This window comes from Catharus ustulatus, chromosome 35 (genome assembly GCF_009819885.2).
Source record: "Catharus ustulatus isolate bCatUst1 chromosome 35, bCatUst1.pri.v2, whole genome shotgun sequence".
Classification (NCBI taxonomy): Eukaryota; Metazoa; Chordata; class Aves; order Passeriformes; family Turdidae; genus Catharus; species Catharus ustulatus.
Genome location: NC_046255.1, coordinates 664,657 through 692,206, shown reverse-complemented (window position 1 = coordinate 692,206; position 27,550 = coordinate 664,657). Strand labels below are relative to the sequence as shown.

General features: G+C 55.5%; 1 protein-coding gene across 6 annotated transcripts; it reads left to right on the top strand.

Moving 5' to 3' along the window:
• The first annotated feature begins 1,011 nt into the window (after nt 1-1,011).
• Nucleotides 1,012-23,278, top strand: LOC117009755 (potassium voltage-gated channel subfamily C member 1-like). Of its 6 annotated transcripts, XM_033084091.1 has the most exons (6): nt 1,012-1,624; nt 12,442-13,393; nt 18,306-18,482; nt 18,826-18,858; nt 21,145-21,181; nt 23,157-23,243. In XM_033084091.1, the coding sequence occupies exons 1-5, from the start codon at nt 1,112-1,114 to the stop codon at nt 21,159-21,161; spliced, it is 1,692 nt and encodes a 563-aa protein (XP_032939982.1). In that variant the 5' UTR covers nt 1,012-1,111; the 3' UTR covers nt 21,162-21,181; nt 23,157-23,243. The 6 variants fall into 6 exon arrangements, 5 of the variants coding, with proteins under 5 accessions (XP_032939982.1, XP_032939979.1, XP_032939981.1 ...); XR_004420522.1 differs by lacking the exon at nt 18,826-18,858 and having other exon boundaries at nt 18,306-18,630; nt 23,157-23,195; XM_033084088.1 differs by lacking the exon at nt 21,145-21,181 and having other exon boundaries at nt 23,157-23,278.
• The last annotated feature ends 4,272 nt before the right edge of the window (nt 23,279-27,550 follow it).

Below are 27,550 nucleotides of genomic sequence, written 5' to 3'. Positions count from 1 at the left end.
GTTCCCCTCAATGTGGGCGTGTCCTCCTCAGTGTGGGCGTGTCCTCCTCAATGTGGGCGTGTTCCAATCAATGTGGGCGTGTCTTCCCTCAATGTGGGCGTGGTTTCAATAAAGGCTGTGTTTTGCCTTCATGGTGGGCGTGGCCTCCTCAATGTGGGCGTGTTCCAATCAATGTGGGCGTGGTTTCCCCGCAATGTGGGCGTGTCCTCTCTCAATGTGGGCGTGGTTTCAATATAGGCGGGGTTTTACCTTTACGGTGGGCGTGGCCTCCCCTCACGGTGGGCGTGTTTTCCCCTCAATGTGGGCGTGTCCTCCCCAATATGGGCGTGCCTTCCTCTCAATATGGGCGTGCCCTCCCTCACTGTGGGCGTGTCCTCCCTCAATGTGGGCGTGCCCTCCCTCAATGTGGGTGTGTCCTCCCTCAATGTGGGCGTGGTTTCAATAAAGGCTGTGTTTTGCCTTCACGGTGGGCGTGGTTTCCCCTCAATGTGGGCGTGCCCTTCCTCAATGTGGGCATGTCCTCCTCAATGTGGGCGTGGTTTCTCTGCAATGCGGGCGTGTCCTCTCTCAATGTGGGCGTGGTTTCAAGAAAGGCGGGGTTTTGCCTTCACGATGGGCGTGTTCTCCCCTCACGGTGGGCGTGTTTTCCCCTCAATGTGGGCGTGTCCTCTTCAATGTGGGCGTATCCTCCCTCAATGTGGGCGTGTCCTCCCTCAATGTAGGCGTGGTTTCAAGAAAGGCGGGGTTTTGCCTTCACGGTGGGCGTATTTTCCCCTCACTGTGGGCGTGTCCTCCCCTCAGTGTGGGCGTGGTTTCAATAAAGGCGGGGTTTTACCTTCACGATGGGCGTGGTTTCCCCTCAATGTGGGCGTGCCCTCCCCAGTGTGGGCGTGTTTTCCCCTCAATGTAGGCGTGGTTTCCCTCAATATGGGCGTGCCCTCCCCGATGTGGGTGTGCCCTCCCCCATTGCGGGCCCGTCCCCGCCGCGCCTGCGCCCCCCGCGCCCTCCCCGCCGCGCCGGGATGCGGCACCCGCCGTCCCCTCTCCCTCCCCTCGCCCCCTCCTCCTCCTATCGCCACTCTCGCCCCCTCCTCCTGTCGCGACTCTCGCCATGGGCTGGCAAGCCGAGCGCGACAAAGTGGTGATCAACGTCGGCGGCGTCCGCCATGAGACGTACCGCAGCACCCTGCAGACGCTGCCCGGCACCCGCCTGGCCGGGCTGGCCGAGCCGGGCGCCGCCGCCCGCTTCGACTACGACGCCGGAGCGGGCGAATTCTTTTTCGACCGCCACCCCGCCGTGTTCGCCTACGTGCTCAACTATTACCGCACCGGCAAGCTGCACTGCCCGGCCGATGTGTGCGGGCCGCTGTTCGAGGAGGAGCTCGCCTTCTGGGGCATCGACGAGACGGACGTGGAGGCGTGCTGCTGGATGAATTACCGGCAGCACCGCGATGCCGAGGAGGCCCTGGACAGCTTCGAGAGCCCCGAGGGGCCCGGCCCGCCCGAGCCGGCCGAGCCCAAGCGGCTGTGCCTGGAGGAGGGGCGGCCGGCCGGGTGGTGGAGGAGATGGAGACCGCGGCTCTGGGCGCTCTTCGAGGATCCCTACTCGTCCAGGATGGCCAGGGTGAGGGGGTGAGGGGGTTAGGATGGGTTTAAGGGGGTTAGGATGGGGTTTAGGGGGGTTGGGATGGGGTTTAGTGGGGTTTGGGGGTGAGGGGAGTGAGGGGGGTTAGGGCGGCTCTGAGGGGGATGAAGGTGTTCTGAAGGGATTTAGGGTATTTCTGAGGGGGTTTAGGGCATTTCTGAGGTGGTTTAGGGTGATCTAGAGGGGTTTGGGGTGTTAGGAAGGGTTTAGTGGGGGTTAGGATGGGGTTTTGTGGGGTTTAGTGGAGTGAGGGGGGTGAGGGGAGTGAGGGTGGCTCTGAGGGGTTCAGGGATTTCTGAGGAGGATGAAGGTGTTCTGAAGGGATTTAGGGCATTTCTGAGGGGTTTAAGGGTGATCTAGAGGGGTTTGGGGTGTTAGGATGTGTTTGGGGGTGTTAGGATGGGTTTAGTGGGGTTAGGATGGGGTTTTGTGGGGTTTAGTGGAGTGAGGGGGGTGAGGGGAGTGAGGGCGGCTCTGAGGGGTTCAGGGATTTCTGAGGGCTTTTAGGGTGTTCTGAAGGGATTTAGGGTGTTTCTGAGGGGGTTTAGGGCATTTCTGAGGGGTTTTAGGGTGTTTTGAGGGGGTTTGGGGTGTTAGGATGGGTTTAGTGGTGTTAGGATGGGGTTTACTGGGGTTTTGTGGGGTTTAGTGGAGTGAGGGGGGTGAGGGCGGCTCTGAGGGGTTTGGGGATTTCTGAGAGAGTTTAGGGATTTCTCAGGGGGTTTAGGATGATCTAGAGCGGGTTTAAGATGATCTAGAGGGGGTTTAAGGTGATCTAGAGAGGTTTTAGGGCAGCTCTGAAGGGGTTTGCGGCGTTTCTGAGGGGGTTTAGGGCGGCTCTGAGGGGGATGAAGGTGTTCTGAAGGGATTTAGGGCATTTCTGAGGGGATTTAGAGTGTTCTGAGGGGGTTTGTGAGGTTAGGATGGGTTTAAGGGGGTTAGGATGGGGTTTAGGGGGTTTAAGATGGGGTTTAGGGGGGTTAAGATGGGGTTTGGTGGGGTTTGGGGGGTGAGGGCGGCTCTGAGGGGTTTGGGGATTTCTGAGGGAGTTTAGGGATTTCTGAGGGGGTTTAACGTTTTCTGAAAGGGTTTAGGGCATCTCTGAGGGGTTTAAGGGTGTTCTGAAGGGGTTTAGGGCATTTCTGAGGGGGTTTAGGATGATCTAGAGGGGGTTTAGGGCGGCTCTGAGGGGTTCAGGGATTTCTGAGGGGGATTAAGGTTTTCTGAAGGGGGTTTAGGGCATTTCTGAGGGGATTTAGGGTGTTCTGAAGGGATTTAGGGCATTTCTGAGGGGGCTAAAGGCACCTCTGAGGGGGTTTAGGGTGTTTTGAGGGGGTTTAAGGTGATCTAGAGAGGTTTAGGGCATTTCTGAGGGGGTTTAAGGGAGATCTGGAGGGGTTTAGGGCAGCTCTGAAGGGTTTTAGGGTGATCTATAGAGGTTTAGGGTGATCTATAGAGGTTTTAGGGAAGCTCTGAGCGGGATTAAGGGTGTTCTGAGGGGGTTTAGGGTGTTCTGAAGGGATTTAGGGCATTTCTCAGGGGGTTTAGGGTGATCTAAAGAGATTTTAGGGCAGCTCTGAGGGGGTTTAGGGCATCTCTGAGGGGGTTTAAGGTGATCTAGAGAGGTTTTAGGACAGCTCTGAAGGGGTTTGCGGCATTTCTGAGGGGTTTAGGGCATCTCTGAGGTGGTTTAGGATGATCTAAAGGGGTTTAGGGTGATCTAGAGGGGTTTAGGGCAGATCTGAGGGGGTTTAGGCTGATCTAGAGAGGTTTTAGGACAGCTCTGAAGGGGTTTGCGGCGTTTCTGGAGGGGTTTAGGGTGCTCTGAGGTGTTTTAAGGTGATCTAGAGGGGTTTAGGGCAGCTCTGAGGGAGTCTTAGAGGGCCTCAGGGGGCTCTGGGAGATTTGGGGCAGCTCTGAAGGGATTTAGGGGTGATCTAGAAGGGTTTAGGGCAGCTCTGAGGGGATTTAGGGCATCTCTGAGGGGGTTTAAGGGCGATCTAGAGGGGTTAGGGCATTTCTGAGGAGGTTTAAGGATGATCTAGAGGAGTTTAGGGTGATCTAGAGAGGTTTTAGGGAAGCTCTGAAGGGGTTTTAGGGCATTTCTGAGGGGGATTAGAGTGATCTAGAGGGGTTTAAGGGTGTTCTGAGGGTGTTAAAGGGTTTTCTGAGGGGCTTTAAGGGTGCTCTGAGTGATTTTAGGGCATTTCTGAGGTGGTTTAGGGCGATCTAGAGGGATTTAGGATGATCTAGAGGTGTTTAGGGCAGCTCTGAAGGGGTTTGCGGCATTTCTGAGGGGTTTGGGGCACTTCTGAGGAGGTTTAGGGCAGCTCCGAGGGGGTTTAGGATGTTCTGAGGGGGTTTAGGGTGATCTAGAGAGGTTTTAGGGCAACTCTGAAGGGGTTTGCGGCATTTCTGAGTGGGTTTAGGGCAGCTCTGAAGGGATTTAGGGCATTTCTGAGGGGTTTAGGGTGTTCTAAGGGGTTTAAGGTGATCTAGAGGGGTAGTAGTGCAGCTCTGAGGGGGTTTAGGGCAGCTCTGAGGGGGTTTAGGGCAGCTCTGAGGTGTTTTAAGGTGATCTAGAGGGTTTTAGGACAGCTCTGAGGTGGTTTAGGGTGTTCTGAAGGGATTTAGGGCAGCTCTGAGGGGGTTAAGGGTGAACTAGAGAGGTTTAGGGCAGCTCTGGGGGGGTTTAGGATGATCTAGAGGGGTTTGGGGTGTTCTGAAGGGATTTAGGGCATTTCTGCAGGGGTTTACGGTGATCTAGAGGGGTTTTAGGGCATTTTTGAGAGGGTTTAGGGAGATCTAGAGGGGTTTTAGGGTATTTCTGAAGGGATTTAGGACAGCTCTGAAGGGATATAGGGTGATCTAGAGGGATTTAGGGAATCCCTGAGGATGTTTAGGGTGATCTGAGGGGTTTTAGGGTATTTCTGAGGGAATTTAGAGAAGCTCTGAGAGGGTTGAAGGTGTTTTGAAGGGTTTTAGGGTGATCTAGAGAGGTTTTAGGGCAGCTCTGAGGGATTTAGGGCATTTCTGAGGAGGTTTAGGGCAACTCTGGGGGGGTTTAGGGTGTTCTGAAGGGATTTAGGGCAGTTCTGAGGTAGTTTAGGGTGATCTAGAGGGGTTTTAGAGCAGCTCTGAGGGGTCTGAGGGCATCTCTGAAAGGCTTTAGGACAGTTCTGAGGGGGTTTAGGGTGATCTAGAGGGGTTTAGGGCATTTCTGAGGAGGTTTAAAACATCTCTGAGTTGGCTTTGAGAGGCTGTGATGGGTTTAGAGAGATTCTGAAGGAGTTTAGAGCATCTCTGAGGGGTTTTTAGAGGCTCTTTAGGGGGTTTTGAGGCATCTCTGAGAGGGTTTAGGGGCTCTCTGAAGAGGTTTGGGAAGTTTGGGGGAACTCTGAGGGGATTTTAAGGGAGCTCTGGGGGGATTTTAGGGTGATGTGAGCATTTAAAGGTGACTGAGGGATTTTTAGGGAGGCTCTGAGCAGAGTTTGGAGGGTTGGGAGAGGATTTAAGGGTGACTGAGGGGGGTTTAGGACATCTCTGAGGGGGGTTCTGAGGAGTTTTGAGGGAATTTTGAGGGGTTTTTGGGGAATTCTGAGGGATTTTGGGGGATTTCTGAGGGATTTTGGGGAAATTCTGAGGAATTTTGAGGAAATTCTGAGTGGTTTTGGGGGATTCTGAGGAGTTTTGGGGGAATTCTGAGGGGGGTTCAGTGCATTTTTGAGCAGGTTCAGTGCATTTTTTAGGAGTTCAGTGCATTTTTTAGGGTGTTCAGTGCATTTTTGGGAGGTTCAGTTCATTTTTGAGGGGATTCAATGCATTTTTGTGGGGGTTCAGGTCATTTTTTAAGGGGTTCAGTGCATTTTTTAGGAGTTCAGGTCATTTTTGAGGGTGTTCAGTGCATTTTTTAAGGGGTTCAGTTCATTTTTGGGAGGTTCAGTTCATTTTTGAGGGGATTCAATGCATTTTTAGGGGGTTCAGTGCATTTTTTAGGGTGTTCAGTGCATTTTTTAGGGTGTTCAGGTCATTTTTGAAGGAATTCAGGTCATTTTTGAAGGGATTCAGTTCATTTTTTAGGGTGTTCAGTTCATTTTTAGGAGGTTCAGTGCATTTTTAAGGTGTTCAGTGCATTTTTAGGGTGTTCAGTGAATTTTTTAGGGGATTCAGTGCATTTTTTAGGGGGTTCAGTGCATTTTTGAAGGAATTCAGGGCATTTTTTAGGTGTTCAATGCATTTTTAAGGGAGTTCAGTGCATTTTTTAGGGTGTTCAGTGAATTTTTGAGGTGGTCTAAAACTCTCTGAGTGGATTAAGACCCCCCTCAAAAAGTTTAAGATGATTTTGGGGGATTTTAGAGGGGCTCCGAGGGGGTCTCTGAGAGGTTTTAGGGGGGCTTTGAGGGGGTTTAGGGGGGTCTGGGGGTCTCAGATCTGATTTGGGGGGGGTCTCAGATCTGATTTTGGGGTCTCAGGAGGTCTCAGATCTGATTTTGGGGCTCTCCGAGTGCAGAAATTTTATTTTTTTAGGATGGGGGGGTGACACCGCGCGGATTTTTAGGGGGGGGGGAGGGGACACGGGAGGACACCGGGATGGGGGGAGGGGTCTCCGATGCTCCCCCCCTCAATGTCCCCAATGTCCCCTCCCCCCCCCCAGGGCTCGCTGCGGCAGGATCGGGGCCAGCGGCTGCGGGGGGGGGAGGGGCAGGAGAGGGGGGGGGGGGGAAGAGAGACCGAGACCGCACTGCGGTGCCCCCTCCCCCCCCCGGGTCTGGCCTAAATCCCCTCCCCCCCCTCATTGTCACCCCCCCCTGGGTCTGTCCTAAATCCCCTCCCCCCCCGGGTCTGGCCTAAATCCCCTCCCCCCCCTCGGGTCTGGCCTAAATCCCCTCCCCCCCCTCGGGTCTGTCCTAAATCCCCTCCCCCCCCTCATTGTCACCCCCCCTTCATTGTCACCTCCCCCCCCCCTCCGTGGCCTAAATCGCGTCCCCTCCCCCCCCCTAGCCTGTCCCTCAATGTCCCCTGTGTCCCCCCCGTGTCCCCAAATTATATCCCCTCCCCCCCTGTGTCCCCTGTGTCCCCCGACCCCCCCCGAGTGTCCCCAAATTGCGGCCCCGCCCACTCCTCGCATGACCTAAATATTCTGTCACCACCCCCCCCCCCTTCGGTGTCCCCAAATCCTCCTCGGTGTCCCCACCCCCCCTCGGTGTCCCCAAACTCCCCTCAGTGTCCCCAACCCCCCCCAATGTCCCCAAACCCCCCTTGGTGTCCCCAAATCCCCCTCCCCATTTTGTGTCCCCCCCCCCATTTTGTGTCATCCCCCCAGTGTCCCCCAACCACCCCTAGTGTCCCCAACCCCCCTCGCCATTTTGTGTCACCCCCCCCCGTGTCCCCAAACCCCCCCAGTGTCCCCAACCCCCCTCCCCATTTCGTGTCCCCCCCCTCCCCATTTTGTGTCCCCCCCCAATGTCCCCAAACCCCCCCAGTGTCCCCAAATACCCCTCCCCATTTTGTGTCCCCCCCTCCCCATTTTCTGTCACCCCTCAATGTCCCCAAACCCCCCTCAGTGTCCCCAAAACACCCCCAGCCTCTGTCCCCCCCTCCCCATTTTCTGTCCCTCCTCAATGTCCCCAAACCCCCCTCCCCATTTTGTGTCTCCCCCCAATGTCCCCAAACCCCTCCTATGTCCCCAAAATCCCCCTCCCCATTTTGTGTCCCCCCCTCGGTGTCCCCAACCCCCCTCCAGTGTCCCCAAATCCCCCTCCCCATTTCATGTCCCCCTCAAATGTCACCCCCCATGTCCCCCCTCCCCGTTTTGTGTCCCCCCAGTGTCCCCAGACCCCCCCCAGCCTCTGTGTCCCCCCCTCTCCATTTTGTGCCCCCTCCTCAGTGTCCCCAAATCCCCCCAGTGTCCCCACACCCCCTCCCCATTTTCTGTCCCCCCCTCCTCATTTTGTGTCCCCCCCTCAGTGTCCCCAAACCCCCCCAGTGTCCCCAAATACCCCTCCCCATTTTGTGTCCCCCCCTCAGTGTCCCCAAACCCCCCCAATGTCCCCAACCCCCCTCCTTATTTCGTGTCCCCCCTCCCCATTTTGTGTCTCCCCCCAATGTCCCCAAACCCCCTTCCCATTTCTGTCCCCTCCCCCCCATTTTGTGTCACCCCAAATGTCCCCAAACCCCCCCAGTGTCCCCAAACCCCTCCAATGTCCCCAACCCCCCTTCCCCAATTTTGTGTCCCCCCCAATGTCCCCAAACCCCCCCCAGTGTCCCCAAATCCCCCCAGCCTCTGTGTCCCCCCCTCCCCATTTTGTGTCCCCCCCTCGGTGTCCCCAAATCCCCACCAGTGTCCCCAAAACCCCCCTCCCCATTTTGTGTCACCCCCAATGTCCCCTGGGCTCCATCCCTGTGTTCCCCCCCCCAATGTCCCCCCCTCCCCATTTTGTGTCCCTCCCTCAATGTCCCCAAAACCCCTCAGTGTCCCCAACCCCCCCTCCCCATTTTGTGTCACTCCCAATGTCCCCAAACCCCCCCAGTGTCCCCAACCTCCCCCTGTGTCCCCAACCCCCCTCGCCATTTTGTGTCCCCCCTCCCCATTTTGTGTCACCCCTTAATGTCCCCAAACTCCCCCTCCCCATTTTGTGACCCCTCCTCGGTGTCCCCAAATCCCCCTCCCCATTTTGTGTCCCCCCCCCCCAATGTCCCCAAAGCCCCCAGTGTCCCCAACCCCCCCTCCCCATTTTGTGACCCCCCAGTGTCCCCAAAACCCCCCCAGCCTCTGTGTCCCCCCCCCATTTTGTGTCACCCTCTCAGTGTCCCCAAACCACCCCCAGTGTCCCCAAACCACCCCCAGTGTCCCCAAATCCCCCCAGTGTCCCCAAATCCCCCTCCCCATTTTCTGTCTCCCCCCAATGTCCCCAAACCCCCCCAGTGTCCCCAAACCCCCTCGCCATTTTCTGTCCCCTCTCCCCATTTTGTGTCCCCCCAATGTCCCCAACCCCCTCCCCATTTTCTGGGGCTCCACTGATTTTGGGGAGGGGGATCAATGATTGGAGGGGGTTGGGGAGTTCACCCAAATTTGGGGAGGGGTCAGAAATTCGGACATTTGGGTGTCCCCCCCCCCCATTTTTATGGTCAGAATTTGGACCCCTGTCCCCCTCCCCAATAAATTTTGGGGGTGTCAGAGATTTGGGGGGGTCACAAGTGCAAACTCCTGGGTGCCACTGTCACTTTTGGGGGCTCTCCATGAATTTGGGGGGGGGGTCCCAACCCCCCCAGCCCCTCCCCAGGGGATCCCCCGGGGTTTAGGAGGGGCTTTAGAGGGGTTTAGGCTGGGTTTAGTTTGATTTAGAGGCAATCTAGAACAGTTTCAGATCGTTTGAGCTGGGTTTAGAATGGTTTGGGCTGGGTTTAGTGCCTTTTAGGGTGAGCCTAAAACAGTTTTAGATTGTTTAAGCTGGGTTTAGTACCTTTTAGGGTGAGTCTAGAACAGTTTTAGATTGTTTAAGCTGGGTTTAGTACCTTTTAGGATGAGTCTGGAACAGTTTCAGACTCTTTGGGCTGGGTTTAGAGTGTTTTAGGGTGAGTCTAGAACAGTTTTAGAGTGTTTGGGCTGGGTTTAGTGGGATTTAGGATGAGTCTTAAAGCGTTTGAGCTTGCTTTAGAGGGTTTAGACTGGGTTTGGATGGTCTAGACTGTGTTTAGTGCCTTTTAAAGTGAATCTAAAACAGTTCTAGATAATTTGAGCTAGCTTTAGTGGAATTTAGAGGCAGTCTAGAACAGTTTTAGAGTGGTTTGGGCTGGATTTAGAGTGGTTAGACTGGGTTTAGTGCCTTTTAAGGTGAGCCTAGAACAGTTTTAGAGTGGTTTGAGCTGGATTTAGAGGGGTTTGAGCTGGATTTAGAGTGGTTTGGGTTGGGCTTAGGGGGGTTTGAGCTGGCTTTAGTGTGTTTTAAGGCAAGTCTAGAACAGTTCCAGATCATTTAAACTGGGTTTAGAGTGGTTAGACTGGGTTTAGTGCCTTTTAGGATGAGTCTAGAACAGTTCCAGATAATTTGAGCTGGCTTTAGTGGGTTTTAAGGCGAGTCTAGAACAGTTTCAGATCATTTAATCTGGATTTATAGGGGTTTGAACTGGCTTTAGTGGCATTTAACATGAATCTAGAACAGTTCTAGATCATTTAAGCTGGGTTTAGAGTGGTTTGGGCTGGCTTTAGTGGGTTTTAAGACAAGTCTAGAACAGTTCCAGATCATTTAAACTGGGTTTAGAGTGGCTAGAATGGGTTTAGAGTGGTTAGACTGGGTTTAGTGCCTTTTAAAGTGAATCTAGAACAGTTCCAGATAATTTGAGCTGACTTTAGAGTGGTTTGAGCTGGGTTTAGTGCCTTTTAAAGCGAATCTAGAACAGTTTCAGATCGTTTGAGCTGGGTTTAGAGTGGTTTGGGCTGGGTTTAGTGCATTTTAAAGTGACTCTAGAACAGTTCCAGATCATTTAAGCTGGCTTTAGTGGAATTTAGGGTGAGTCTAGAACAGTTTCAGATTGTTTGAACTTGGTTTAGTGGGGTTTAGACTATGTTTAGTGCCTTTTAGGATGAGTCTAGGACAGTTTTAGAGGGGTTTGGGGTGGGTTTAGAGTGGTTAGAGCTGGGTGTAGAGTAGTTAGACTGGGTTTAGTGTGATTTAAGGGCAGTCTAGAACAGTTTTAGATTGTTTGAGCTGGGTTTAGTGGGTTTTAAGTGAATCTAGAATAGTTTGAGATCATTTAAGTTGGCTTTAGAGGGGTTTGAACTGGCTTTATTGGGTTTTAAGGTGAATCTAGAACAGTTCCAGATCATTTAAGCCGGGTTTAGAGTGATTTGGCCTGGGTTTAGTGGCATTTAACACGAGTCTAGACCAGTTTCAGATAATTTCAACTGGGTTTAGAGTGGTTTGGGCTGGGTTTAGAGTGGTTTGAGCTGGGTTTAGAGTGGTTTGAGCTGGGTTTAGAGTTTTTTGAGCTGGGTTTAGTGGGATTTAGGGGCAGTCTAGAGCAATTTCAGATAATTTGAGCTGGATTTAGAGTGGTTTGAGCTGGGTTTAGTGGAATTTAACACAGATCTAGAACAGTTCCAGATCATTTAAGGTGGGTTTAGAGTGGTTTGGGCTGGATTTAGAGTGGTTACAGTGGCTTTAGTGCCTTTTAGGATTAATCTAGGACAGTTCCAGATCATTTAAGTTGGCTTTAGAGGGGTTTGAGCTGGCTTTAGTGGTATTTAACATGAATCTAGACCAGTTTCAGATCATTTGAGCTGGCTTTAGAGTGGTTTGAGCTGGCTTTAGAGTGGTTTGGGCTGGGTTTAGAGTGGTTTGAGCTGGGTTTAAGAGTGGTTTGGGCTGGGTTTAGAGTGGTTTGGGCTGGGTTTAGAGTGGTTTGAGCTGGGTTTAGAGTGGTTAGACCGGGTTTAGAGTGGTTAGACTGGCTTTAGTGGAATTTAACATGAGTCTAGAACAGTTCCAGATCATTTAAGCTGGGTTTAGAGTGATTTGACCTGGGTTTAGTGGCATTTAACACGAGTCTAGACCAGTTTCAGATAATTTCAACTGGGTTTAGAGTGGTTTGGGCTGGGTTTAGAGTGGTTTGGGCTGGGTTTAGTGGGATTTAGGGGCAGTCTAGAGCAATTTCAGATAATTTGAGCTGGATTTAGAGTGGTTTGGGCTGGGTGTAGTGGAATTTAACACAGATCTAGAACAGTTCCAGATCATTTAAGCTGGGTTTAGAGTGGTTTGGGCTGGATTTAAAGTGGTTTGGGCTGGGTTTAGAGTGGTTTGGGCTGGGTTTAGAGTGGTTAGACCGGGTTTAGAGTGGTTAGACTGGGTTTAGTGCCTTTTAGGATGAATTTAGGACAGTTCCAGATCATTTAAGCTGGGTTTAGTGGGTTTTAGGGCGAGTCTAGAACAGTTTTAGAGGGGTTTGAGGTGAATTTAGTGTGGTTTGAGCTGGGTTTAGAGTGGTCTGGGCTCGGTTTAGAGTGGTTTGAGCTGACTTTAGAGTGGTTTGAGCTGACTTTAGAGTGGTTTGAGCTGGGTTTAAAGTGCTTTGGGCTGGGTTTAGAGTGGTTTGAACTGGCTTTAGAGTGGTTTGAGCTGGGTTTAGAGTGGTTTGGCCTGGGTTTAGAGTGGTTAGACCGGGTTTAGAGTGGTTAGACTGGCTTTAGTGCCTTTCAGGATGAGTCTAGAACAGTTCCAGATCGTTTGAGCTGGGTTTAGAGTGGTTTGGGCTGGGTTTAGAGTGGTTTGAGCTGGCTTTAGAGTGGTTTGAGCTGGCTTTAGAGTGGTTTGAACTGGCTTTAGAGTGGTTTGAACTGGCTTTAGAGTGGTTTGGGCTGGGTTTAGAGTGGTTAGACTGGCTCTAGTGCCTTTTGAAGTGAATCTAGAACAGTTCCAGATAATTTAAACTGGGTTTAGAGTGGTTTGGGCTGGGTTTAGAGTGGTTTGAGCTGGCTTTAGAGTGGTTAGACTGGGTTTAGAGGGTTTAGACTGGCTTTAGTGCCTTTTAAAGTGAATCTAGAACAGTTTGAGACTGTTTGAGCTGGCTTTAGAGTGGTTTGAGCTGGCTTTAGAGTTGTTTGGGCTGGCTTTAGAGTGGTTTGAGCTGGGTTTAGCGGGGTTTGAGCTGGCTTTAGAGTGGTTAGACCGGGTTTAGAGTGGTTAGACCAGGTTTAGAAGGTTTAGACCGGCTTTAGTGCCTTTCAGGATGACTCTAAACCAATCCTAACCCATTTAACCCGCGTTCAGAGCAATCCTAACCCCTCCCTTCCCCCCCAGTACGTCGCCTTCGCCTCCCTCTTCTTCATCCTCATCTCCATCACCACCTTCTGCCTGGAGACGCACGAGGCCTTCAACCGCGTCATCAACAAGACCGAGACGGTGACCACGGGCAACCAGACGGGCACGCAGGTGGCCGTGGAGGTGGAGACCGAGCCCTTCCTCACCTACGTGGAGGGGCTCTGCGTGGTCTGGTTCACCTTCGAGTTCCTCATGCGCGTCAGCTTCTGCCCGGACAAGCGCGACTTCATCAAGAGCAGCCTCAACATCATCGACTTCGTGGCCATTTTGCCGTTTTATTTGGAGGTTGGGTTGAGAGGTTTGAGCTCTAAAGCGGCCAAGGATGTGTTGGGATTTCTCAGGGTGGTGAGGTTTGTCAGGATCCTGCGGATTTTCAAGCTGACGCGCCACTTCGTGGGGCTGCGCGTGCTGGGCCACACTTTACGCGCCAGCACCAACGAGTTCCTCCTCCTCGTCATCTTCCTCGCCTTGGGGGTGCTGATCTTCGCCACCATGATCTACTACGCCGAGCGCATCGGCGCCGACCCCGACGACGTCACCGGCAGCCGCCACACCTACTTCAAGAACATCCCCATCGGGTTCTGGTGGGCCGTTGTCACCATGACCACGCTGGGTTACGGTGACATGTACCCCATGACGTGGTCGGGGATGTTGGTGGGCGCTCTCTGCGCCCTGGCCGGCGTCCTCACCATCGCCATGCCCGTCCCCGTCATCGTCAACAACTTTGGCATGTACTACTCGCTGGCCATGGCCAAGCAGAAGCTGCCCAAGAAGAAGAACAAACACATCCCCAGGCCGCCCCAGCCGGGCTCCCCCGGGTACGGATCGCCGGGCTCGGGGCCCAACGCGGCTCCCGGGAGTCCCAGGGGGGCCAGGAGGGTCCCGGCCTGCCCGCTGGCGCAGGAGGAGGTGGTGGAGATCAACAGGGCTGGTGAGTGGGGGCAGAAAGTGGGGAGGGGGTTTGAGGGGGTTTGGGGTGGGTTTGGGATGGGTTAGTGGGTTTAGAGTGGGTTTAGGGGAGGTTTAGAGAGGGTTAGTGGGGTTTAGAGAGGGTTTAAGGGAAGTCTAAGGGGGTTAATGGGATTTTAGAGAGGGTTTAGGTGAGGTTTAGGGGCAGTTTGGGTTGGGTTGAGTGAGTTTTAGAGGGAGTTTAGGTGAAGTTTGGGGGGGGTTGTGGGATTTAGAGAGGGTTTAGAGAGGTTTAGGATGGGTTGAATGGGTTTTAGAGAGGATTTGGGATGGGTTAATGGGGTTTAGAGAGGGATTAGAGGGGGTTTGAGATGGCTTCAGTGGGTTTAGGGCAGGTTTAGGGAGGTTTGGGATGGGTTAGTGAGGTTTAGAGAGGGTTTAGAGGGGTCCCGGCCTGCCCGCTGGCACAGGAGGAGGTGCTGGAGATCAACAGGGCTGGTGAGTGGGAGTCCAAAACTGGGGAGGGTTTATTGGGGTTTGGGGTGGGTTTGGGATGGGTTAGTGGGGTTTAGAGAGGGTTTATTGGGGTTTAGGCTGGGTTTGGGGTGGGTTAGTGGGGTTTAGAGAGGGTTTAGAGGGGTCCCGGCCTGCCCGCTGGCACAGGAGGAGGTGCTGGAGATCAACAGGGCTGGTGAGCGGGGGCAGAAAGTGGGGAGGGGTCTGGGGGGGTTTGAGGGGGGTTTAGAGAGGGTTTAGACCGGGTTTAGGGGGGTTAGAGAGGGTTTGGGGTGGTTAGTGGGGTTTAGACCGGGTTTAGGGGGGTTTGGAATGGGTTGAGTGGGGTTTACAGGGGATTTAGGGGAGGTTTGGGATGGGTTAATGGGTTTTAGAGAGGGTTTAGGGGAGGTTTGGGGAGGTTTAGGATGGGTTGAGTGGGTTTTAGAGAGGGTATAGGGGAGTTAGTGGAGTTTAGACAGGGTTTAGGGGAGGTTTAAGACAAGTTGAGTGGGTTTTAGAGAGAGTTTGGGGTGGGTTAGTGGGTTTTAGAGAGAGTTTAGGGGAGGTTTGGGGGTGATAATGGGGTTTAGAGAGGGTTTAGGGGAGGTTTGAGTTGGGTTGAGTGGGTTTTAGACAGGGTTTAAGGCAGGTTTATGGGAGGTTTGGGGGTGTTAGTGGGGTTTAGAGAGGGTTTAGAGGGGATTTAGGATGGGTTGAGTGGGTTTTAGAGGAGTTTTGGGGAGGTTTGGGATGGGTTAATGGGTTTTAGAGAGGGTTTAGGGGAGATTTGAGGTGGTTAATGGGTTTTAGAGGAGTTTTAGAGTGGTTTGGGATGGGTTGAGTGGGTTTTAGAGGGAGTTTAGGTGAAGTTTGGGGGGGTTAGTGGGGTTTAGACCGGGTTTTGGGGAGGTTAAGGGGAGGTTTGGGGTGGTTTGGTGCGTTTAGAGGAGTTTTGGGGAGGTTTAGGATGGGTTGAGTGGGGTTTAGAGAGGGTTTGGGGTGGGTCAAGGGGTTTTAGAGAGGGTTTAGGGAAGGTTTGGGGGGGTTAATAGGTTTTAGACAGGGTTTAGGTGAGGTTTGGGGTGGGTTAGTGAGGTTTAGAGAGGGTTTAGAGGGGTCCCGTTCTGCTCGCTGGCACAGGAGGAGGTGGTGGAGATCAACAGGGCTGGTGAGTGGGGGTAGAAATTGGGGAGGGGTCTGGGGGTGTTTGAGGTTTTTAGGGGGGTTTAGAGAGGGTTTAGAGGAGTTTTGGGGAGGTTAATGGGTTTTTGAGAGGGTTTAGGATGGGTTGAATGGGTTTAGAGAGGGTTTAGGGGAGTTTTGGGGAGGTTTGGGATGGGTTAGTGGGGTTTAGACAGGGTTTAGGGGAGTTTTGGGGTGGGTTAATGGGTTTAGAGAGGTTTAGGATGGGTTGAATGGGTTTTACAGAGGGTTTGGGTGGGTTAGTGGGGTTTAGACAGGGTTTAGAGAGGGTTTAGGTGAGGTTTAGAGGGGTTTGGGATGGGTTGATTGAGTTTTAGAGAGGGTTTGGGCGGGTTAGTGGGGTTTAGACAGGGTTTAGGAGAGGGTTTGGGGCAGTTAATAGGGTTTAGAGAGGGTTTAGGTGAGGTTTAAGATGAGCTGAATGGGTTTTAGAGGGGGTTTAGGTGAGGTTTGGGATGGGCTGAGTGGGTTTTAGAGAGGGTTTGGGTGGGTTAGGGGGTTTTAGAGAGAGTTTAGGGGAGGTTTGGGGGTGATAATGGGGTTTAGAGAGGGTTTAGAGAGGGTTTAGAGGGGGTTTAGGATGGGTTGAGTGGGTTTTAGAGAGGGTTTGGGGTGGGTTAATGGGTTTTAGAGAGAGTTTAGAGGAGTTTAGGTGAGGTTTGGGGGTTAATGGGTTTAGAGGGTCCCGGCCTGCCCGCTGGCACAGGAGGAGGTGCTGGAGATCAACAGGGCTGGTGAGTGAGGGCAGAAATTGGGGAGGGGGTTTGAGGGGGTTTGAGGGGGGTTTAGAGAGGGTTTAGACCGGGTTTAGGGGGGTTAGAGAGGGTTTGGGGTGGTTAGTGGGGTTTAGACCGGGTTTAGGGGGGTTTGGAATGGGTTGAGTGGGGTTTACAGGGGATTTAGGGGAGGTTTGGGATGGGTTAATGGGTTTTAGAGAGGGTTTAGGAGGCTTAATGAGTTTTAGAGAGGGTTTAGGGGAGGTTTGGGGAGGTTTAGGATGGGTTGAGTGGGTTTTACAGAGGGTATAGGGGAGTTAGTGGAGTTTAGACAGGGTTTAGGGGAGGTTTAAGACAAGTTGAATGGGTTTTAGAGAGAGTTTGGGGTGGGTTAGTGGGTTTTAGAGAGAGTTTAGGGGAGGTTTGGGGGTGATAAGGGAGTTTAGAGAGGGTTTAGAGGGGGTTTAGGTGAGGTTTAGAGGAGTTTAGGGGAGGTTTGAGATGGGCTGAGTGGGTTTTAGACAGGGTTTGGGGTGGTTAGTGGGGTTTAGACAAAGTTTAGGGGAGGGTTTGGGGATCATAATGGGGTTTAGAGAGGGTTTAGAGGGGGTTTAGGATGGTTTGAGTGGGTTTTAGAGAGGGTTTAAGGGGGAGTTAGTGGGGTTTAGAGCGGGTTTAGAGGGGTCCCGTTCTGCCCGCTGGCACAGGAGGAGGTGCTGGAGATCAACAGGGCTGGTGAGTGAGGGGCAGAAAGTGGGGAGGGGGTTTGAGGGGGTTTAGAAGGTTTTGGGATGGGTTAGTGGGGTTTAGAGAGGGTTTAGGGGAGGTTTGGGGAGGTTTGGGATGGGTTAATGGGGTTTAGAGAGGGTTTAGGGGAGGTTTGGGGTGGTTAGTGGGGTTTAGAGGAGTTTTAGAGGGGTTTGGGATGGGTTGAGTGGGTTTTAGGGTTTTAGGGGAGGTTTGGGAGGGTTAGTCAGTTGTAGAGACATTTTGGTTTCCCCCTCCCCAATTTCAGTTCCCCCACCCAATTTCAGTCCCTCTTCCCCATTTTGGTTCCCCCACCCCAATTTTGGGTTCCTCTCTCCCCATTTCGTTCCCCCTCCCCAATTTTCGGAGTTCCCCCTCCCCAATTTTAATTCCCCATCCCATTTCAGTTCCTCCTCCCCATTTTATTTCCCCCACTCCATTTTGTTTTTCCCACCCCATTTCAGTTCCCCCTCCCCAATTTTGGGTCCCCCCATCCCATTTCAGCTCCCCCCACCCCAAATTTCAGTCCCCCCCCTCCCCAATTTCATTCCCCCCTCCCCATTTTGGGTCCCTCCCTCCCCATTTTGTTTTTCCCTCCCCAATTTCAGTCCCCCCACCCCAATTTCAGTTCCCCCATCCCAATTTTCAGTCCCCCCCTCCCCATTTTGTTTTCCCCTCCCCATTTCAGTTCCCCCTCCCCATTTCAGTTCCCCCTCCCCATTTCAGTTCCCCCTCCCCATTTTGGTTCCCCCACCCCATTTTGAGTCCCTCCCTCCCCATTTTCTTTTTTCCCTCCCCAATTTCAGTCCCCCCACTCCAATTTTTGGGCTCCCCCTTCCCCATTCCAGCTCCCCCCTCCCCAATTTCATTTCCCCCTCCCCAATTTCAGTCCCCCCTCCCCAATTTTGGGTCCCCCTCCCCAATTTCATTCCCCCACCCCATTTCATTCCCCCACCCCAATCTGGGCTCCCCCTCCCCATTTTCTTTTTTCCCTCCCCAGTTTCAGTCCCCCCACTCCAATTTTTGGGCTACCCCTTCCCCATTCCAGCTCCCCCCTCCCCAATTTCAGTTCCCCCTCCCCATTTCAGTTCCCCCCACCCCAATTTGGGCTCCCCCCTCCCCAGTTTTTGGGTCCCTCCCTCCCCATTTTGTTTTTCCCTCCCCAATTTCAGTTCCCCCTCCCCAATTTTTGGGCTCCCCCTTCCCCATTTCATTCCCCCCTCCCCAATTTTGGGCTCCCCCCCTCTCCATTTCATTCCCCCCTCCCCATTTCAGTTCCCCCACCCCATTTCATTCCCCCACCCCAATTCACTTCCCCCTCCCCAATTTTCGGGATCCCCCCCCCCAATTTCAGTTCCCCCCACCCCAATTTCAGTTCCCCCATCCCAATTTCATTCCCCCCTCCCCATTTTGGGTCCCTCCCTCCCCATTTTCTTTTTTCCCTCCCCAGTTTCAGTCCCCCCACTCCAATTTTTGGGCTCCGCCTCCCCAATTTCATTTCCCCCTCCCCAATTTCAGTCCCCCCTCCCCATTTCAGTTCCCCCCACCCCAATTTGGGCTCCCCCCTCCCCAATTTTTGGGTCCCTCCCCATTTTGTTTCCCCCTCCCCATTTCAGTTCCCCCCTCCCCATTTCAGTCCCCCCTCCCCATTTTGTTTTTCCCACCCCAATTTCAGTTCCCCCTCCCCATTTTGTGTCCCCCCATCCCAATTTCAGTCCCCCCACCCCAATTCTGGATCCCCACCCCAATCTCACCTCCCCCTCCCCACAGAGTCCCGTCCCAACGGCGAGGCGGGCCGGGCAGCGCTGGCTCAGGAGGATTGTCCCCCCATCGAGCAGCCCCTGTCCCCCGAGGAGCGAGGGGGAGGAGCCCCCCAGAACCCCCCCGGGGCGGGGAGCCGGGAACGCTGCGGCAGGGACAGAGCCTGCTTCTTGTTGGGACCCGAATATACACCCCAAACTGAGGGGGGGCTCAGGAAAGGTGGGTGAGAGACCCCCAAAATCACCCCAAAATCCCAAATCCCCACAGCAGGGACAGAGCTGCTTCCTTCTGGGACCCGAATATACACCCCAGAGTGAGGGGGGGCTGAGGAAAGGTGGGTGAGAGACCCCTAAAATCCCCAAAATCCCAAATCCCCACAGCAGGGACAGAGCTGCTTCCTTCTGGGACCCGAATATACACCCCAGAGTGAGGGGGGGATGAGGAAAGGTGGGTGTGAGACCCCCAAAATCACCCCAAAATCCCAAATCCCCACAGCAGGGACAGAGCTGCTTCTTGTTGGGGGCTGAATATACACCCCAGAGCGAGGGGGGGCTGAGGAAAGGTGGGTGAGAGACCCCCAAAAATCCCCAAAATCCCCAAAATCCCCAATCCCCACAGCAGGGACAGAGCTGCTTCCTTCTGGGGCCGGAATATACACCCCAGAGTGAGGGGGGAATGAGGAAAGGTGGGTGAGAGACCCCTAAAAATCCCCAAAATCCCAAATCCCCACAGCAGGGACAGAGCTGCTTCCTTCTGGGGCCCGAATATACACCCCAGAGTGAGGGGGGGCTCAGGAAAGGTGGGTGTGAGACCCCCAAAAATCCCCAAAATCCCAAATCCCCACAGCAGGGACAGAGCTGATTCCTTCTGGGACCCGAATATACACCCCAGAGCGAGGGGGGGCTCAGGAAAGGTGGGTGTGAGACCCCCAAAATCACCCCAAAATCCCAAATCCCCACAGCAGGGACAGAGCTGATTCCTTCTAGGGACTGAATATACACCCCAGAGCGAGGGGGGGCTGAGGAAAGGTGGGTGTGAGACCCCCAAAAATCCCCAAAATCCCAAATCCCCACGGTAGGGACAGAGCTGCTTCTTGTTGGGACCCGAATATACACCCCAGAGTGAGGGGGGGATCAGGAAAGGTGGGTGTGAGACCCCTAAAAATCCCCAAAATCCCAAATCCCCACAGCAGGGACAGAGCTGATTCCTTCTGGGGCTGAATATACACCCCAGAGCGAGGGGGGGCTCAGGAAAGGTGGGTGTGAGATCCCTAAAAATCCCCAAAATCCCAAATCCCCACAGCAGGGACAGAGCCTGCTTCCTTCTGGGGCCAGAATATACACCCCAGAGTGAGGGGGGGCTGAGGAAAGGTGGGTGTGAGACCCCCAAAATCACCCCAAAATTCTGGGGGGATCAATAATCCCCACCAGGGCTACCCCAAAATTCTGGGGGATTGATGATCCTCACCAGGGGTACCCCAAAATCCTGGGTGGGGGGAGTTTTATCCCCCACCAGGGTATCCCAAAATCCTGGGGATCCCCAAATTCCCCCTTGGGGGATCCCCTAAAACCCCCTGGGGGTCCCCAAATCCCCCCCAAATCCCTCTGGGGATCCCCTAAAACCCCCTGGGGGTCTCCCCAAACCTCCTGGGGATCCCCAAATTCCCCCCAAATCCCCCCTGGGAATCCCCCAAAATCCCCTAAATCCCCCCCAAATCCCCTGGGGGTCCCCAACCCCCCCTCCCCACTCCCTGCATGTCCCTCCCAGTGCCATCCCCTCGCCCTGGACTGGGCAAACTGGGAGAACTGGGGGAGGGTGGGGGGGATGGGGGGGTCAGAGCTTGCACAGACCCCCCTGCGCTGGGGGGCTCTGGGTGCCCCTTGCACACGCGCGTGCAAGGGGTGGGGGCTGCCTTGGGGGACCCCAAAATCCTGGGGGGGGTCCTCAAATCCTGGGGGGGGTCCTCAAATCCTAGAGGGGGTCTCTGTCCCTTTAAGAGGGTCCCTGTCCCATTTAGGGGGTCATTGTCCCCATTAGGGGGTCCCTGTCCCTTTAAGAGGGTTCCAGTCCCCTTTAGAGGGTCCCTGTCCCCATGTAGGGGGTCCCCAAATGCTGGGGAGGGTCCCTGTCCCATTTAGGGGGTCCCCAAGTCCTGAGTGGGTTCCTGTCCCCATCTAGGGGGTCCCTGTCCCTTTAAGAGGGTCCCCAAATGCTGGAGGGGTCCCTGTCCCATTTAGGGGGTCCCTGTCCCCATTAGGGGATCCCTGTCCCTTTAAGAGGGTCCCTGTCCCCATTAGGGGGTCCCTGTCCCTTTAAGAGGGTCCCTGTCCCCATTAGGGGGTCCCTGTCCCTTTAAGAGGGTCCTTGTCCCCATTAGAGGGTCCCTGTCCCCATTAGGGGATCCCTGTCCCTTTAAGAGGGTCCTTGTCCCCATTAGAGGGTCCCCAAACCTTGGTGGGGGTCCCTGTCCCCATTAGAGGGTCCCTGTCCCTTTAAGAGGGTCCCTGTCCCTTTAAGAGGGTCCCCAAGTCCTGAGTGGGTTCCTGTCCCCATTTAGGGGGTCGCTGTCCCCATTAGGGGGTCCCTGTCCCTTTAAGAGGGTCCCTGTCCCCATTAGGGGATCCCTGTCCCCTTTAGAGGGTCCCTGTCCCCATTTAGAGGGTCCCTGTCCCTTTAAGGGGATCCCTGTCCCCATTTAGGAGGTCCCCAAATTCTGGGGAGGGGTCCCTGTCCCCATTGTAGGGTCCCTGTCCCCATTAGGATGTCCCTGTCCCCATTAGGGTGTCCCTGTCCCCATTAGGGGGTCCCAGCCCGGGGTGACCCCTCCCCTCTCCCGTTCTGTCCCCAGCGCTCGTCACCGCCTGAGACCCCCGAGAGCGCCGCAGGTCAGCCGGGAGGGGGCGCCCTCGCCCTGGCCCCGCCCCCGCCCTTAACCCCGCCCCTTTTGGGTTCTAACTCCGCCCCCTCTTGGTCTAACCACGCCCCTTTGTGTCTAACCCCGCCTCCTTTGGGGTCCGGCCCCGCCCACTCCGCACCGCTGCGCATGCGCAATTCCCACCCCCCCACCCCCCCGCACCGCGGCGCTGCTTCAGCCGGGGGTGGGGGCAAACCTGGGACCCCCAAAATACACCCGGGAACAGCCAAAACATACCTGGGGACTTACAGAACACACCTGGGAACCCCCAAAACACACCTGAGCACCCCAAACCACACCTGAGAACTCACAGAACACACCTGGGAACCCCCAGAACACACACCAGGGACCCCCGAAATATATCTGAGAACCCCCAAAACACATCTGGGAACCACCAGAACATACCTGGGAACCCCTAAAATACACCTGAGAACTCACAGAACACACCGGGGAACCCCCAGAATACACACCAGAGACCCCCAAAATATATCTGGGAACTCACAAAACACACCTGGGAACACCCAGAACACACCTGGGAACTCACAAAACACACCTGGGAACACCCAAAACACACCTGGGAACTCACAGAACACACCTGGGACCCCCTAAAATACACCTGGGAACTCACAAAATACACCTGGGTACACCCAAAACACAACCGGGAAACCGCCAAAGTACACCTGGGACCTCACAGAACACACCTGAGAACTCACAAAATACACCTGGGACCCCCAAAATATACCCGGGAACCACAGAACACACCTGGGAACTCACAAAACACACCTGGGAACTCACAAAACACACCTGGGACCCCCAAAAATACACCTTGGAACCGCCAGAACACACCTGGGTACACCCAAACACACCTGGGTACAGCCAAAACACACCTGAGAGCTCCCAAACATACCTGGGAACCCCCAAAAAATACCTGGGAACTCACAGAACACACCTGGGACCCACAAAATATAGCCGGAACCCCCAAAACACACCTGGAAACCGCCAAAGTACACCTGGGAACTCACAAAGCACACCTGGGAACCCATAAAACACACCTGGGAACTCACAAAACACACCTGGGATCCCCAAAAATATACCTGGGAACCCCTAAAACACACCTGGGACCTCCAAAAACACACCTGGGAACTCACAAAACACACCTGGGACCCCCAAAATACATCTGGGAACTGCCAAACACACCTGGGCATCCCCCAAAATACACCTGGGAAGCCCTAAAATACACCTGGGAACCACCAAAACACACCTGAGAACCCCAAAACACACCTGAGAACTCACAGAACACACCTGGGAACTCAGAAAACACACCTGGGAACCCCCAAATACACCTGGAGACTCCTAAAACACACCTGGGAACACCCAGAACACACCTGGGTACACCCAAAACACACCTGGGACCCCCAAAAACACACCTGGGAACTCCCTAAAACACACCTAGGAACCCCTAAATACACCTGGGATGCCCTAAAATACACCTGGGCACTGTCCCAAATTTGGGGGGGGGTCCTTCCCCCCACCCCACCCCGGCTTGGCTGCTCAAACCGCCCCCCCCCCCCCCCCACCCTCCTCAGTTTCCCAAACCCCAAAAAATTCATGGGAGGGGTCCCCAAATTTCGGCGGGGGGGGGTCCTAAACTGGAGGGTGAACCCCCCCCCAAAATCTCTTCCTGGGGTCCTCAAATTTTTGGGGGGGGTCCCAAATTTTGTGAGGGGTCTCCATTTCCTGGGGAGGGTCCCCAATCCGGGGGGTGGGGGTTTGGGGGGGAGGTCTGTCCAAATTTTGGGGGTGTCCCCAAAATTTTGCGGGGGTGAGGGGGTGTCTCCATTTTGTGGGGTGGGGAGGGTGAGGGGGGATTTTGGGGGGTTCACCAGGAGGATTTTGGGGGTACTGACGCCCCCTCCCCAATTTGTTTTTTCCCCCCCCACCCCAAGGCTACGAGAAGTCGCGGAGCCTCAACAGCATCACGGGGGTGCGGGTGGCCCCCGCCGCGCCCCCCTTCAGCTCCCCCAGCCCCCCCCGGCGCCCCCGCTCCCCCATCCCCTCCATCCTCTGAGAGGGGAGGGGGCTCAACCCCCTCCCCCCACCCCGCACCCCCTTTTCCTGCCCCCCTCCCCCCTCCCCACTGTGGGATTTGGGCAGGAAATGGGGGAAAAACGGGAAAAATTCATCAGTGGCAAAAAGGGGGAGGGGGCACCTCGGTATGGGGGGAGTGAATTTGGGGACACCCCACCCCCCCCCCCCACCCCTCAAAAGGGAGGGGTGCCCCCCTAAGAGACTGTGAAAGGGGGTGACGAGGGGACCCCCGCCCCGATGTCACCCCAAAGGCTGCACTGCACTTTCTGGACTGGGTGTCCCCCCCCAAATTTGGGGTCCCTTCAGCCCCCACCCCTGTTTTGGGGGGGGGGTCCCTGTTGGTCCCCACCTCGTGTGTCCCCCCCCCCCTCCCCGCCCTTCCATGATCACTCAGGACTTGGGGAGCCCCCCCTTAAATTCGTGTCACCCCCACCTGGTACCCCCCCGTGTGTCTGTCCCCCCCATGTCCCCCCCTGTGTGTCCGCTCTCCTGGGCTCCCCACACCCCCCCCAAGCAATAACTGGAGCCGCTGGACACGCCCATGGCGAGGACGACGGCGCAGGTAGGGCCCTGCCCAGGGGTCCCCTCTGTCCCCCCGTCACCCCAAAATGGGGGGGGAAGGGGGGAAACTGCCCCCACAATGTGAGTCTAGGCTGCGTTTCCATGGTAACGGGGCTAGGCCTGTGCTCTACTGCGAGGTCAGGCTGCATTTCCATGGTAACAGCGCTAGGCCTCAGCTCTACTGTGAAGCTAGGCTGGGTTTCCATGGTAACAGCACTAGGCCTCAGCTCTACTGTGAGTCTAGGCTGCGTTTCCATGGTAACAGCACTAGGCCTCAGCTCTACTGTGAGTCTAGGCTGTGTTTCCATGGTAACAGCACTAGGCCTCAGCTCTACTGTGAATGTAGGCTGCATTTCCATGGTAATGGGACTAGGCCTGAGCTCTACTGCAATGCCAGGCTGTGTTTCCATGGTAACGGCACTAGGCCTGAGCTCTACTGCGAGGCCAGGCTGCGTTTCCATGGTAATGGGGCTAGGCCTGAGCTCTACTGTGAGGCGAGGCTCTGTTTCTATGGTTACAGGCCTAGGCCTGAGCTCTACTGTGAGGACAGGCTGCGTTTCCATGGTAATGGGGCTAGGCCTGAGCTCTACTGCAAGGCCAGGCTGTGTTTCCATGGTAACAGCACTAGGCCTCAGCTCTAATGTGAGTCTAGGCTGCATTTCCATGGTAACGGGACTAGGCCTCAGCTCTACTGTGAGTCTAGATTGTGTTTCCATGGTAATAGCACTAGGCCTGAACCCTGCTGTGAGTCTAGGCTGTGTTTCCATGGTAACAGCACTAGGCCTGAGCTCTACTGTGAATGTAGGCTGTGTTTCCATGGTAACAGCACTAGGCCTGGCTCTTCACTGCATGGGCAGTCTCTGTTTCTATGGTAACAGGCCAAGGCCTGAGCTCTACTGCAATGCCATGCTGTGTTTCCATGGTAACAGCAGTAGGCCAGGCACTACTGCAATGCCAGGCCATGTTTCCAAGGTAATGAGACTAGGCCAAGCCCTCAGGGTGGGAATCAGGCTGTTTCCATGGTAACAGGAGTAGGTCAAGCCCTACTGGGAGGACAGGCTGTGTTTCCATGGTAAGAAGACCAGGCCTGAGCCATTACTGCAAGGACAGGCTGTGTTTCCATGGTAACAAGACCAGGCCTGAGCCATCATTGCAAAGACAGGCTGCGTTTCCATGGGAACAGCACTAGGCCTGAGCCCTCACTGCGAGGCCAGGCTGTGTTTCCATGGTAACAAGATCAGGCCTGAGCCCTCACTGCAAAGACAGGCTGCGTTTCCATGGTAACAGGAGCAGGCCTGAGCCATCACTGCAAAGACAGGCTGTGTTTCCATGGTAACAAGACCAGGCCTGAGCTCTCACTGCAAGGCCAGGCTGTGTTTCCGTGGTAACAAGACAAGGCCTGAGCCATCACTGCAAAGACAGGCTGCGTTTCCATGGTAACGGGACTAGGCCAGAGCCCTCAGAACAGGCCTTGCCCCCTTTGGGGGGGGGCCGGGACCCCCCCAAACCTGTTCTCCCCCCCCGGGGGGGTCCCTGGGGGCGGCAGTTTGGGGGTGGGGCCCCCCTGGGCGCCCCACCCCCCGACCAGCATGTCTGCATGTCCGACCCGCCGGTATTTATTGTTATATGCAAAAAAAAAACCCCAAAACCCCCTGAACCGACCCAAACCCGCCCTCCCCCCCCACTCCGGGGGTCCCCATTTATCGGGGCTCCCCCTCCCCCCTCCCCCGCCCATCCCCCCCTCCCCGGCGCGGCGGGAGCCTTATGCAATGACTCCTATGCAAATGAGATGCTAATGAGGACTAATTGCTCCCTGGCCGCTCCCTCCCCCACCCCCCCCCAATTCGCTGCATGTTTTTTGGGGGGGGGGTCCCCTCCCCGTCGCCTCGTGCTTTTTGGGGGGAGGGTCTCCAGCCCCTCCCCCCCCGGGCTGCGCTGTAACGAGCTCCCCCCCTTTAATTAATGACTATTTATTAACACCTCATGAATATTCATGACCCCCCCTCCCTCCCCTGGGATCGGTGCAATCCCCCCTCCCCCCCCTCGTCTCCGGGGTTGTTTTTTGGGGGGGGGGGTGCGCCCCCCGTTTTGGGGGGGGGTCTCTGACTCAGGAAAGGGGGGGGAGGGGCTGTGCCAAACTGGGGGGGGCCCCCGGGGGGTGGGGGAGGGGCGGGGGCCCCGCGGGGGGGTGGGGGAGGGGCTCAGAGCTATTTTTTCACGCGGGGAATTGAACGGCCGCGAAATAAAAAGCGAATTAAAAAAAAAATAATAATTAAAAAAAAGAGTGGAAATGGCCTCAGAATGGGGAGGAGGGGGTTGGGGCGGTGTGGGGGAGGGGCCCGCAGTGTCCCCTCCCCCCCCCCGGGGTCCCCACCCGGGTCCGTCTGTCCGAGGCTTGGCTGGAGCAGGAATAGAAAAGCGCTTTATTCTGGAGGCGGGGGGGGGACACGGGGACATTGGGGAACACGGGGACATGGGGGGGTGCACAGGGACATGGGGGGGACATGGGGGGGAGTGACAGGGATGGAGGGGCACAGGGACATTGCGGGGGTGACAGGGACTTAGGGGGGACATGGGGACACAGGGACATGGGAGAGTGACAGGGACATTGAGGGAGTGACAGGGACATGGGGAGGGGCACAGGGACATGGGGGATGACAGGGGGACATTGGGGTGACAGGGACATGGGGGGACAGGGACATGGGGACTTGGAGGTGACAGGGACATGGGGGGGTGACGGGGACATGGGGGGGATACAGGAGGTGACAGGGACAGGCTGGGGGGAACAAGGGGACATTGGGGGTGACAGGGACAGGCTGGGGACACAGGGACATGGGGAGTGACAGGGACATGGAGGGGCACAAGGACACGGGGACTTGGGGGACACAGGGACATTGGGGGGGTGGCAGGGGGGACACTGGGGTGACAGGGACAGGGTCATGGTGGGGTGACATTGGGGGTGACAGGGACGGGCTGGGGGGGACATGGGGACATTGGGGTGACAGGGACATGGGAGGCACAGGGACATGGGGGGTGACAGAGACATGGGGACACGGGGGGCACAGGGACAGGCTGGGGGGGGTGACAGGGACATGGGGTGACAGGGACATGGGGGGACATGGGGACACAGGGACATGGGAGAGTGACAAGGACATGGGGACACTGGGGGGTGACGGACACGGGGAGTGACAGGGACATGGGGGGGACACAGGGATGTGGGGGGCACTGGGACTTGGGGACATTGGGGGGGTGACAGGGACATGGGGAGGGACAGGGACATGGGGACACAGGGACATGGGGACACAGGGACATGGGAGGGTGACAGGGACAGGGGGACACTGGGGGTGACAGGGACATGGGGGGGACACAGGAATGTGGGGGGCACTGGGACTTGGGGACATTGGGGGTGACAGGGACATTGGGGGGGGACAGTAATGTGGGGGTGACAGGGACATGGGGACGGGGGGACACTGGGACACGGAGGGTGACAGGGACATTGTGGGGGGACAGGGACATGGGGACACAGGGACATGGGGGGTGACAGTGTCATGGGGACACAGGAGGTGACAGGGACACAGGGGGTGACAGGGACAGGGGGACACGGGGCTCACAGTCGCGGTGTGGCGATGTCACGGTGTCACGGTGCCGCGGTGTCACGGTGTCACCGTCACTCACAGTTTTGTCTGCCCCC